At 52.4% G+C, this 13,829-nt stretch overlaps 1 protein-coding gene across 1 annotated transcript; it reads right to left on the bottom strand.

Moving 5' to 3' along the window:
- Positions 1–2,745: 2,745 nt before the first annotated feature.
- Positions 2,746–10,735, bottom strand: GLRX (glutaredoxin). Its single transcript, XM_069880839.1, has 3 exons — positions 10,464–10,735; positions 4,307–4,416; positions 2,746–3,077 (listed from the first exon to the last, which is right to left on the bottom strand). The coding sequence occupies exons 1-2, from the start codon at positions 10,644–10,646 to the stop codon at positions 4,309–4,311; spliced, it is 291 nt and encodes a 96-aa protein (XP_069736940.1). The 5' UTR covers positions 10,647–10,735; the 3' UTR covers positions 2,746–3,077; positions 4,307–4,308.
- Between the last annotated feature and the right edge of the window lie 3,094 nt (positions 10,736–13,829).

Genomic DNA, 13,829 nt, shown 5'->3' with positions numbered 1-13,829 from the left:
CACCGGTGCCCCACGTCCAGGCTCGCTCCTGTCTAGCCTGGTCTCAACCCCCTCCCCTTTCACATCTAGTTTAAAGCTTGGTTAATGAACTTAACTAGGTTTTTAGCAAGGGCTTTAGCCCCCCTAAGGAGACACCCGTGTCCCATCCTTCGTAACAAAGCCTGGAGGCACGTGAGCCACCCCATGATCAAAGAATCCAAAGCCCCTCTCCTCACACCAGGCTCGGAGCCAGGCATTAATTGAATTCTTCTTGACTTCCTGCTCCTCCGTATTTAGCCTTGGAATGGAGCAAAACAGTATTTGAGCCCCAGAGCCCTCCATCATTTTCCCTAGGGCCCTGAAGTCTTTCTTGATGGCTTTGGTCTTTCTGTTTTCTAAATCATCACTACCAGTTTGGACTACTATCAGAGGATAGTAGTCTGTCTCATGGACCAGGGGAGGAAGTTTTCTAGCTACCTCCTTCACTGATGCCCCCAGTAAGCAGCAGAACTCTCTGTGAAGCAGGTCCAGTCTGCAGATGGGTCCCTCTGTTCCTTTTAGGAGGGAGTCCCCTACAACAATCACCCTCCTCTTCTTCTTTATGGAGGATGTTTTTATCTTTTTCTGAGGATGGTGCAGCCTAGGGAAAGATTCTAGGCTGTGGGAGCCATCATCCTCATCCTCAGGGTTGGATTCCACCTGGAGCACATGGTATTTGTTCACCTGGGGGATCTGGGGTTTTGGTGTCTGGGTGAGGGGAGAATGTTTCCTTCGTCTGGCAGGAACTTTCTGCCATTCCCCATCTCTTGTTGCCCCAACCTTGCAGTTTGCAGGTGGATGGTGTTTAGACACACCAGCCCCAGCAGCCTGCTGAGTTAGTGAGAGGGCCCTGCTCCACTGGTCTATCTCCCTCTCACATTCCCTGATAGTCCTCAGTCTCTACCTCCTCCTTTAGCTCCTCCACCATGTGAAGGAGTTCCCCCACTCAAGCGCAGCTTTCACAAGTGGAACCAGTACCAAAGGCACGAGCTGGTGTGGGAGGGGGGCACTGCCTGCAGCTCAGCGTTTGGGTAGCTACATGGACCCACTGAGGCTCCGTCTGGGTGGCGGCATCTATCCTGCCTGCTGCAGCACCTGGTGGAGCTTTAATCTTCTGCCAGGTGGCCACCATGGTCTTCAGAGTCTTTTGGCTAATCTCTAGCCCCTCTCTGCACCCTGTCCGCTCCAACTGCCCTGCACCTCTTCACTGCGCTCCAGGTTGCGGTGCTCCCAGGGGACCGTTTAAATCTCCCGCCCCCTCCCGCCAGGCCCCGTGTGGCACCAGCCGTTGCAGCCTGCCAGGAGCCCAGGGCCGCCAGCTTCGCTCCTGCCTGGGTTTTTCTGGGATTTTTCCAGCTCAGGGAAGCCCCCACTGCCTCAAAAATGTCCACCCCACCACAGAACTCACCGCCCTGCTGCCGGGTGCCACCAAAGAAGCAGAACTTTCACAATCTTTCACATTTCCCAGGCTAATTTATTTCCACTTTAAAACAAACTCTGCAAAGTCACTTCCACTTAATCCTGTCACAGGGCAAGGGAAGCTGTCTGAAGATTGCAGATGGAGTTCTTGCCTTTTCCCCTTCAGGATTCACCACGTGGAGCACTGAGTGTCTTGTGGCTCTAACACCAGGCTGCACCTACCAGGGTGCATTGGTGACAAAGTATGAGGAGAAGGCTGAGGTACTGAACGCCTTGTTTGCCTTGGTCTTCAACAGTTAGACCAGTTGTTCTCAGGGTACCCAGTCTCCTGGGCTGGAACTCAGGGACAGGGAACAGAGTGGAGCCCCCATGATACAAGAGGGAATGATTAGGGACCTGCTACTTCACCTGGACATGCAACAAGTCTGGAAGGCTGGACGGAATCCACCCAAGGGTGTTGAAGGAACCAGTGAAGGTGTTCACCAAGTCACTTTCCGTCATCTTCCAGCAGTCCTGGCTGACTGGGAAGGTTCCAGTTAACTGGAGGTCATCATATATGACACTGATCTACGAGGGCCAGAAGGAGGATCCGGGGAACTGGTAGCCTGACCTCAGTGCCAGGGAAGGTGATGGAGCGGTTTATCCTGTGTGCTATCACACAGCACATAGGGGAACACCAGGGGATCAGATTGTGTCAGCATGGATTTAGCCAAGGTCCTACTTAACCAACCTGATCTCCTATTTCAAGGTGACTCATTTCTTGGATGAAGGAAAGGCTGTGGATGTTACTTATCTCAACTTCAGTAAAGACTCTAACACCATTCCCCACAGCATTCACCTAGAAAAAGTGGCAACCTATGACTTGGACAGGCAAACTCTTTGCTGGGTAAAACACCTGGCTGGATACCCAAGCCCAGACAGTTGTGGTGAACTGAGCTAAATCTAGGTGGTGGCCAGTCACAAGTGGTGTCACCAGAACTCAGTGTTCGGACTGGTTCTGTTTAATGTCTTTATCAATGCTCTGGACAAGGGGATTGAGTGCTCCCTCTGTCAGGTTGGAGGTGACACCAAACTGAGTGGGACCGCCGATCTACTTGAGTACAGAAAGTATCCACAGAGGGACATGGACAGGCTGGATCCATGGGCTGAGGTCAACAGGATGGGGTTGAACAAAGCAAGGTTCCACATCTGGAGCACAGGGTTTAAGGGAGTGAATGAAGGACCTGAGGTTATTTAGTCAGGAGAAGAGGAGACCAAGACATATTTTACAGAACATGAAAAATGTCAAGAATTTCCAGAAGGTCACTTGGGAAAGACAGGAAAGAAAAACATTGTTGAGAGAAGGGTTATTTAGGATGAGTGCGTGAAAGCGATGGTAGAGAAAGAATGACAACTATGAAGGCAGCCAAGTGGAGTGAGCCTATTTATTGGGCTGAATCACATCAGGCTCCAGACTCCTTCCCCGAGCTACAGAAAGGAAGGAGAGATGTTGACATATCGAAGCGCTGATCAATGACATTAAAAAAAGCTGCATTTGCCAACAAGGTGTGTTTGGTCCTGCAGAAGAAAGTCACAAGGAATTTGCTCCAAGAAGGGCTCATGTCAAAATGAGGAGGTCTGAGCTCTTGGTCATCTTGCTCCTGAAAGCAGAAACAGCAGACATGAAGGTCAGAGACCACTGCCCTCAGGAACTACTTGGTTAATACAAAACCATGGCAGAACAGGCTTTGGAGACCTCTCAAATGGCACTTTTGTGCGTGTCCCACACAGAGGTGTTTGACTTACACAAAGCTGTACGTGTGTGTCTGCATGCAAGCATCCAGTGCTTGTGCACATACACACTCGTTACAGATAATATGCACAAGCCCAGCCCTCTTTGCTGAAAAGCACCTTTCCAGACCAGTAAGGTTGATTTGTTGAGGCAAACAAGGACCTCTGACTCTGTCAAGTCAAGTATTCACCAATGTGGGCGCTTGTGTGTTTGACTCGCCCTACTGCCCTGGTTCCCGGTTCCTTGCCGTGCATCACATGCAGCAGTTGACTGGTGCCCCCTCACTCCCACGAGCACCCGCGTGTCTCTCTCTAGAGTCCCCTGCATCGTAGCTTCCAAAGAACTGGAGTTAGGTTTTAAACCCCCACTTCTACATGCTACAGTGGTTTGTTGAAGGGATGCCTGATGAGAGAGAGCAACAAACCCCAGCCTGTATCTGTCTTCCTCTGATGCTGTAGGGGAGCAGCTGGGTGTTCTCTTCTTGCATTGGGAATAATGCAGCCGCAGGTTTACCTCTAACTTTTCTGTCACTCTTAGCGTGGACGTTTCCCTTTGCAACATCCTTAAAAGCCCACTCACAGCCTATTCCTACTTTTGCCCCCCATGGTGAGACCCCATGGTGGCTAATGTTGCAGATATTAGTGTCCCTAAGTCATGACTGGAGCCGGACCCTCCCTGCAGCTACCTGCATCTTAGCTTCCATCTTAGAAGTGGAATTAATGTTTTAAAAAAACCCTTTCATCAGCCAGGCTGAAACACTTGAGGCTCTGTTTTAGAGCAATGGCTCCATCTTCTGAAAGCTGTGAGGAGAAATGAAGCAAGCAAGGTCTCTGAGGACTTGTCTTGCCCAGATACCCACCTGGATAGAGGTGGGTAATTGGGTCTGTGTTGTCAGAGATGCTGGAGATGTTGCTACCAAGTGTGCAGGAAGGGAGTCACAATGCACTTAAAGACACTGGGAAAGCCAGGATTGAGTTCACACCGTGTTGTCACGTAATGGCACGCAACAATGATCCATCAGGACATGCTTCAGAATTAAAAACACCTGATGATTCCAAGAAAGCCTTGCTGCTGGCCAGAGAGCCCCCCAGGACTCACCGCTACTGCAGGGCACCGATCTGCTGCAGAATCGTGGGGAGTCTCCAGCATAAGTTCCGCAGCTCGCAGAGTCCTCCGAGGCAGTGTCTGCCGATGTACACGCAAGGGACCTGGGCACAGAACAACACGAATTAATACAAACAGGTTGAGCTGTAAAGGCAAGGAGTGGGGAGGGGATTTGTCTGTGAAGCAGACTTCACTTCACAACAAGGAGGCGGCGTTTACAAAATCCTCCTTGTCTTGCCCCAAAACCCCCATCTGTCTGAGAATCTGCTGTCAGAAAAGAAGCTGTGGGGAAATGCTCTGCTGCTCACAGAGGCTTCAGCAAGACAAACCACACTCCAGGATTGCTCGGGAGGTGCTCCAAATGCACAATTCCAGAGGTCACATGAGAAAGACAGGAATAAAGAAGATTTCAGAGAGAAAAGAGGCATTTAGGAGGAGTGCTTGAATGGGACTGTAGGAAAAGAGCAAGAATGGTGAAGGCAGCCACGCAGAGCAAGCAGCAAAAACTGTGAAGATCAGCAGCATGTGTGGACCATGAAAGTGCCCATGGCAGGTTCTCCACGTGCCAAGGAGCTCCACCATCCTCCCGAGTGCTTCCCAGGCACCTGAAGCTGTTGGTGGGATGTGCTGTGATGGTCAAAGTCACTTGGAAAAGCAAACTTACATGTCTCACACAACCCCTTATCCAGGTAGTCCATCTCTGGCCCTTTGTCCTCCTGCACCTTCGTCCTCCTGCACCTTCTCAGTCCCCACCACCCGCTCTTTCCCTGCCTGGGCTGCTCCCTCTTCCTGCCCATCCCCCAGCAGCTGCCTGGGTGCCAGATGAGCAGCAATTGGTGCAGAGACAAATTTAAAAAGAAAAACAAATGAAAAAGCCCCTCTGCGAGGGCCAGGAACTATCACTGACCCTCAGGCTTTGAGACTTCCTCAAGACTCCTGAGTGCATTGCTGTGCAGAGGGAAGTGAAAATCATCATCGAGCTGGGAAAAAGCAGCCCAGCTACAGCCACGGAGAATAAAAAGAGATGAAAACAGAGGGAGAAGTGAAATTCTTTAATCAGTCACAGGTCAGGGGGTAACGAGCAGAGACCCAGACAAGAACAGGGATAAGATGGTAGGGGAAAAGCTGACAGTGGGGGGACAGGGGCTGGGAAAGCTGCTGCCCTGCTCCTGTGCACCCACGGGCAGGTCCACCAACAGGAGGAGAAGTGACCCCTGAGCAGGGACATCCCCACATCCCTTGAGCTTTTGGCTGCCCTCCCGGGGGACCCATGTGAGCGTACAGCCGTGTCCTTCTGCACTACCCTTCACCAACACCCTATGCTCCAAGCAGGCTGGTGACACCAATCCAGGCACACACTGGATCGTGGACAACATTTAGGTTTGTCCTTCCCCTTTCCCTTCCCCTTTACAATGGTTTTCTTCATTTCACCAGTTTTCTCCTGGCCCCTCATGTCCCCTAATATCTGAATGTCCCAGAAGAACCATCCCTGCTCCTCTCACTCACTGCCCTCATCCCACCACTGGGCTCCCCTTCACCTGTGCTGGAGCTGGGCAAAAGCTGGGCTCAGTCCTCTCCCAGGCATCTGCCTCCATCCCTCCCTACGGCTGCAGACCAGCCAGGCTCCGTGTCCAGCACCCTAGGGCCACGCATTGTGGCTTCCCAGCCCTGAGGAGACCTGTCAGACAGAGTGGCCGCAGCCGGGATCCTGCTGCACCGTTGGTGCTCGGGCACAAGCCCAGCCAAAACCCAGAGATGCTCTCTGGCTGTGGTGGGCAACAGAAGCACTGACTTCTGCAGGGACTGGGGAAGAAGTGAGCTTTGAAGTGCACAGAGAAGTCGTTTCTTCCTCCTGCATGGCCAGCTTGGGGAACAAAGCTTTCTCTTTCTCTACCTGGTTTCGCTACCAGTCCCATCAATGCCCTCCTGCTGGGAATCAGTTTCTGCCTTCAGTTTCTGCCTCCCTGGCAAAGCTTCCTCCATCCCTCAGAAATTCCCCGCTGCCAGCTGCCAGGAAAGCGCTTCTGCCCTCAGGAGGTGGTTGCAGTTCCCAGCACTGCTCAGCGCTGGGATCCAGAGGATGCTGGGGGATTCCTGAGCTCCGCAGGGACCAGGGACCAGGCACAGGATCACATTCCAGAACAGATTGGGACAGGTCTGGGGCAGGGAGGAGGTAACTGCGTTAACACCGCTTTCCTGCAAGACCTGGCGCTACAGAGGGTTGGGGCTGAGGGAAGGAAGAGAAGAGGTGGCAGCTGCGGTGGAGAAAGGGCTGAGTTTGAGGGTGGCTGGGTGCTGGATGCTCTTCCTAAGAAGCTGGGCAAGATGCCTTGCAGGGGCCTGTGTGATACACGAGGATGTGACGGATGCATTTCCCTCAGCTGGCTTTTATCCCATAAATGCAACAGCCTGAGTGATGCAGCTTGCGAGCTCTGGCTGCTGGGCAGTGTGGCTGCACAGCAAGGGTCTCCCCTTGGGGGGACCCTTCTCAAGGGAACTCCTGAGCAGTGAGGTCCTTTACCAGTGACACAGAATCACAGAATCACAGAATAACCAGGTTGGAAGAGACCCACCGGATCATCGAGTCCAACCGTTCCCATCAAACACTAAACCATATCCCTCAGCACCTCGTCCACCCGTGCCTTAAACACCTCCAGGGAAGGTGACTCAACCACCTCCCTGGGCAGCCTGTTCCAGTGCCCAATGACCCTTTCTGTAAAGAATTTTTTCCTAACGTCTAGCCTAAACCTCCCCTGGCGGAGCTTGAGGCCATTCCCTCTTGTCCTGTCCCCTGTCACTTGGGAGAAGAGGCCAACACCCTCCTCTCTACAACCTCCTTTCAGGTAGTTGTAGAGAGCAATGAGGTCTCCCCTCAGCCTCCTCTTCTCCAGGCTAAACAACCCCAGCTCTCTCAGCCGCTTCTCATAAGGCCTGTTCTCCAGCCCTTTCAACAGCTTCGTTGCTCTTCTCTGGACTCGCTCCAGAGCCTCAACATCCTTCTTATGGTGAGGGGCCCAGAACTGAACACAGGATTCGAGGAGCGGTCTCACCAGTGCCGAGTACAGAGGGAGAATAACCTCCCCGGACCTGCTGGTCACGCCGTTTCTGATCCAAGCCAAGATGCTGCTGGCCTTCTTGGCCACCTGGGCACACTGCTGGCTCATATTCAGTCGGCTGTCAACCAACACCCCCAGGTCCCTCTCCTCCAGGCAGCTTTCTAGACAGACTTCTCCTAGTCTGTAGCACTGCACAGGGTTGTTGTGCCCCAAGTGCAGGAGCCGGCATTTGGCCTTGTTAAACCTCATGCCATTGGACTCAGCCCAATGGTCCAGCCTGGTGAGGTCCCTTTGGAGCCTCCCTACCCTCCAGCAGATCGACACTTCCACCCAGCTTAGTGTCGTCCGCAAACTTGCTAAGGGTGCACTCGATGCCTTCATCCAGATCATTGATGAAGACATTGAACAGGGCTGGACCCAGCACTGAGCCCTGGGGAACCCCACTTGTCACTGGCCTCCAGCTGGATTTCACACCATTTCCCACCACTCTCTGGGCCCGGCCATCCCACCAGTTTTCCACCCAGGAGAGTGTGCGCCTGTCCAGCCCAGAGGCTGACAGTTTCTCAAGCAGAATGCTGTGAGAAACTGTGTCAAAGGCTTTGCTGAAGTCCAGGAAGACCACATCCACAGCCTTTCCCTCATCCAGCAGCCGAGTCACTTTGCCATAGAAGGCGATCAGGTTAGATTACACATCCCTGCTGAGCCGCCAGTGGAGTAGCTGTTTGCCCTCACGAAGTGACATTTCAGTGGGAATAAATCACTTAGAGATAGCATGTTGTGTGACTCAGAGTGCTGTTTGCTCAGCCGTGCTCAGCTCTGCTCAGCTTGGCGTGCATGGGTGCTGAGGGACTGGGCTGCAAGCTGGGACATGCTGGTTAGAACCTTGCCAGCACCTACAACCGGTCCACTCAGACCAAGGCCTCCAGAGCCAACAACCGTGAGAAGAGTCTCAAAGGACGTAGCTCATCACAGGGCTTCAAGGGTGCAGCTCATCCCAGGGCTTGAAGGATGCACATCTCCAAAAGCTGCAGCAGCAAGACAAGGAGCTTGCTTGTTTGTAAGACTGTGAAGGAATCCAGTGAAGATGGAGAAGACCCCAGACCCAACACAGCTGCTGGGCTAAACCATGGCCTGAGTGGACAAGAAAATGGTCTGAAAGGGTGTAGCTGCCTCAGGAGGCCTTTGTTCCTGCTGTTGCCTCTCTCCAGCACTGACCTTGCTGCCGTATCCCTCTACTAAAATGAGTCTGTAATGAAACCTGATGCCTGGGAGTCAGTTTCAAGTAGCCTCAGATCCAGACCTTGGAGCAAATCATACCTGGCAGCAGTTGACAGGATGTCGGGATGGAAGGGGAGAGAAGTAGGGAGGCAGGATGAAACTTTGAGGCTTTGGCTAGGGGTAGAGGCTATCAGGTGTGCACATGCAGTCCTTCATCCACAACCACAGACCACAGCTCCTCCGTGCCCTCTGCAAGATCCCTGCAGAGCCCCTCCTGGATGGCAGCTGGGCTGCAAGTCAGGTACTTCTCCTTCTAGGAGGAGCTGTTTGACCTCAACAAGTGACATTTCAATGGGAATATATCACTTGGAGAAAGGCTGTCATGTGCACTTGCAGTCCTTCATCCACAAACACCAGCACAGCTCCTCCCTACCCTCTGCTCTCACCTTCTGCGTCTCCCAGACATAAACTGTTGGCCAGGTCTGGTGCCAGGATTGGATCCCACCACGCCCAGGCCCGTCTCCTAGGTGTTTGGAAAGCAAGGGAATTTATTCTGAACCCCAAAGATCAAGAGGAGGATCTCCTGTGCCTTGCTGCATCCCCAGTCCTGTGCAAAACACTCCTCATCCCTTAGAACCCCTTTTCCCTCCAGACATTTCCCCCATGCAGTGAGGAATGCAGTGAACTCATCTCCCAGCTCTGTGAACTAGCACTTCTGTTCACATAAGGGTTTTATCTTCAAGCTCCCATTCACAGCAGAGGAGCTGCCCTGGTTGCTAACGGGATCACCGTGGCCAGGCTGGACGGGTTCTGAGAAGGCTGATGTGGTTGCAGTTGCCCCTGCCAGTGGCACAGAGTGGGGCTGGGTGGGCTTTAAAGGTCCTGCCAGCCCAACCATTCTGTGATTCCTGGTCACTGTGCCAGATTGAGGCAGGGAGGATGAGGCAGGAGGTGCAGCTCCACAGTCTGACAGCTCCCAGAGACCTCGCACACATCCCCCGGCCAAAGCACCCACCACCGCTGGGGTGAAAGCTGGGCTCCAGCTCCTTGCACGGACCGGGTCCATGAGGGACCCAGGAAGGCTCAGCTCTGCTCCCGTCCAGCCACACAAGGTTCCTTGCTGGCTGGCTGACTCAGTGGTGGGGGATCCAGATGGGCTGCTGCCCCTTCCCAAGCTCAGGACGAGGACAGGGAGTCCAGCAAGGAATCAGGTCCTCTCTGCCACCCCTAAGAGGCTACAACTGAGCCGGTGGGATGAGACACACGCCTGGAGACAGGCTCGAGTCCGAGCAAAAGGACTTTGCAGGAGGCTCGGGCAGTGCGATGCCAGAGCTCTGCCAGCACCCACGGGACAGATACAGGGACGCTTTCCCTCAGAACAGGCGGGCAGTCCCACTGTCCCGAAAGCAGAAGTGCAAGTCTGGATTTTCCCTGGGATGAGTCCAGCTGCAGCTCTGGATGTGCAGCCGGTGCAGAAAAATCCCCTGAGCTCAAGCGGAGAGGACAGCAGGTCCCCGCGATTCCCTTCTCCTTCACTTCTTCAGGCGGTTGGACTCAGTGTTGCTTAGGGAGGTTTGGGGACAGGGGGACAGACATCTTTGCTAGGCAGAAGAACCCCTGCCCCTGAAGGGTGAATGGGCTGCCCTGTGGGAGAGCAGTCCTGAGGGAATTCCCTCTTGAAACTCTAGCACCAATGTGATGGATGTCCCTGCCCATGGGAGAGGTTTGGAATTGGGTGGGCTTTGTGTTCCTTTCCAACACAATCCATCCTGTCATTCTATGAAAAAGACCACAGTTCCACTTCTGACAGAGATTTCTGAGGGGGGAAGCCTCGACACAGGACCAGTAAATGCAGAAACACGGCTGCAAACACTTACCCTTTGATGGAAGTAATCCTGGATGTCCTGCCTCCTGGTAATGTCAACCCTTTCGAGGGCTCCAGGTGCGAAGTTGTATTCCATCAGTATGTCCATGACATTCCTGCTGTAAGGGCAGCCTTCCTTTACGAACACGGTGACTTTGTTCTCCCCGATTCTGCTGTTCACAAACCAATCAGCCATCCTGCTTTTTCGAGACTGGCACGAGCGCTGCCCTTCCCCAGCAAGTTTTAAGGCAGCTGCAGAGCCACAATGTCAGTCTGAGACTTTTAAGGGCTGCACAGAGCCTGCCTGCCTGGAAACCCCTCCCAGGAGGATGCAAGTTCAGGGACTTGGAGGCAGCAACACTTTCACTTCCTCTCCGCTCCTACACAAATTCCCAAGCACTGAGCAAAGCGCGGGGTCAGAGCAGGGAGACGGTGGCTGCCGGGCGCTGCTGCAGGGTGGGTGCTGGCACCAGCTCTGCAGGAGCTGCCGGGAACCCGTGCGCCGGCTGCGGCTGAGCTCCCGCTGTGGCCTCTCTGCCCTTGCACTGGCTTGGTTCTGCCTGTCCTGCCCCTCATCTCTCACCCTGCACGATGCTAAATCCACCTCGAGGGACGGCACAGACAGCAGGGAACTTCAGGGGCGCCCATCCTTTTCCCCACGCAGCCTTCCCATCCGCAAAGTGAGAAATAAACTCTCTGGTTTGTGTGTGCATATTTCTACCTGCAAACCTTTGGAAGGGGTGGGATTCCCTGCCAACAGTTCCCAACAGCACCTGGACCACTTGTCAGCCTTGCCTCATTTCCAGAAGGGCTTGTGCTTCATCCCAGACATGAACTGAGAACAAAAAGTGCTTGAGGAACCATCTCAGAGTTGACTAAAGTCTAAAAATGCCCCTTTGGCAGTCTCAGTTTGAAACCATATTTAGGGAACACAGTGATGAAATCCAAAGGATGCAACTCGTGTTGTAGGATACAATGTAAGCACAACAGTCTTAGGACTGTGATCCTGCATGAAGTTAAAGTTGTACAAGATGCAGCCAGGCAGGCAGCCGAGTAGGGCTAAACAGTGCCTGGATCTTGGCTGCTGAGCTGTGGGATGGCCTTGCACTCATGAGTGAGAAGCCTACTGGGACCATGGGCACCTCCAGCGCTGCAGCATCCCTCATGTGGACAGAGACCCTCTCATTCCATCCACCAACCAACATAAAGCTGCTTTATCACAGTGCTGGTATGATTCCTGGGCAGACTCAATCTGATATTTAGTTTAGCTTTTGTTAAAACATTCAGCTCTGCTCCACTTTCATTTGAACTGGGTTTCTTTATTCTCTGGAGTCCATGGTGTTTTTCGCATGTTTAATTTGTTTAGGAGGACAGAGGCCTCTGGATATCAGCTATGCTAAGACCCTACTGACCGCAGGGTCACATCAAACAGGTTGTTCATGTCTGTGTCCCATAAGGGCTTGAATGCCTCTGAGGATGGAGCCTCTGCAACCAAACCAAACGAAAGCAAACCAAACCAAAGGATTCCTTTACATCTAGACACAGCATGCCATGATTCTCTGACTGAACATGAGTCAACAGTATGGCCAAGAAAGGTGGCCAAGAGTCAACAGTATGGCCAAGAAAGGTGGCCAAGAAAGCCAATAGAATCTTGGCTTGTATGAGAAATTGTGTGGTCAGCAGGAGCAGAGAATGGATTGTGCTCCTGGACTCGGCACTGGTGAGGCCACATCTTGAGTCCTGGGTTCATTTTTGGGCCACTCACTTCAAGAAGGACACTGAAGGTCTGGAGCAAGTCCAATGAAGAGCAACGAGGCTGGTGAAGGGACTGGAGAACAAGTCTTACGAGGAGTGGCTGAGTGAACTGTGGTTGTTTAGCCTGGAGAAGAGGAGGCTGAGGGGAGACCTCATGTCTGTCTACAACTGCCTGAAAAGAGGTTATGATGAGGTGGCTATTGGTCTCTGCCCAAGCAATAGGTGATAGGACAAAAATGAATGTCCTTAAGCTGTGCCAGGGCAGGTTCAGATTGGATATTAGGAGAAATTTCTCAGGCACTAGCAGAGGCTGCCGAGGGAGGTAGTGGAGTCACCATCCCTACAGGTGTTTAAAAGGCATGTTGATGAGGTGCTTGGAGACATGGTCATCTCAAAGGTCTTTTCCAACCTAATGATTCTATGATTCTGTGATTCATTTCATGCCTATTGCCTCTGGCACTGGATTCCACCAGGAACTGCCTGTCTCCATCCTTGTCATTCCTCTGTCAGGTATTCATGCATGCAGGCAAGACCCTCTTGAGTGTCTTCTTCACCAGGTGAAGCAGCCCCAGCTCTCTCAGCCCCCACCGCGTGTAACAGAGGCTCCTATCCCTTCATCATAATGATTGCTGGCCTCACTCCAGTGTGTCCACAGCTCTCTCAGTCCTGGGGAGCCCAGGACTAGTAAGAAATCATTATAAGTATCTCCCCAAATAAAAGCAATCTATTCACATTTTAGCTACTTGAAAAAAAAAAAGGCTTAATAAAGAAGGAGAACAAAGAAATCCCACCTATTTTCATTAATCTGGAAGGGGAAAACTAACACCAAGGCCCATGCTGTCTTTTTTTTGTTGTTTTCAGTTAATTGATGTTGTATGTTACAGGCACAAGAGTTCTGTCCCTGCCCCAAATGGTGCTTTCCCAAATTAATTTTCCTGCAGCATCAGCATTGTAGAAAGAAACTCACTCCACTGTGCACAGAAAAATGTACTTGTGGAGGTCCACCCACTTGTTTGTGTTCCTCAGAAATTGGGATTTAGGCAGCTGGGTTTAGGGTTTGTGCACCACAATCCCACTGGTGCTGGCCAGGCACAAACCACAAGCTTACGACACTGCAGAAAATCCTGGGCAGCCTGACTTCTCCTCACATTCTACATTTGGTATTACTTTTCAGTCTCTTGTTTCTAGGAAAACAGAAGAGTTCTGAGACCGCGCAGTCTTCCCAGATAATGTTCTCTGCTGTTTCACCCAGGCAGCTTTCACAGAATCATAGAATCTCTAGGCTGGAAAATTCTGCTTAGATCATTGAGTCCAACCATTCCTATCTGCCATTAAACCATGTCTTTGAATACCTTGTCTACCCAACTTTTAAACACCTCCAAGGAAGGTGACTCAACCACCTCCCTGGGCAGCCTGTTCCAGTGCCCAATGACCCTTTCTGTGAAAACTGTTTTCCTGGTGTCCAGCCTGAACCTCCCCTGGTGCAGCTTGAGGACGTTTCCTCTTGTCCTGTCTCCTGTCACTTGGGAGAAGAGCCCAGCTCCCTCCTCTCCACAACCTCCTTTCAGGTAGTTGGAGAGAGCAATGAGGTCTCCCCTCAGCCTCCTCTTCTCCAGGCTAAACA

Source organism: Phaenicophaeus curvirostris, chromosome Z, assembly GCF_032191515.1.
Source record: "Phaenicophaeus curvirostris isolate KB17595 chromosome Z, BPBGC_Pcur_1.0, whole genome shotgun sequence".
NCBI classification, from domain to species: domain Eukaryota; kingdom Metazoa; phylum Chordata; class Aves; order Cuculiformes; family Cuculidae; genus Phaenicophaeus; species Phaenicophaeus curvirostris.
Note: the sequence above shows the minus strand (reverse complement) of the source record. Positions and strands in the feature narration are given on the sequence as shown.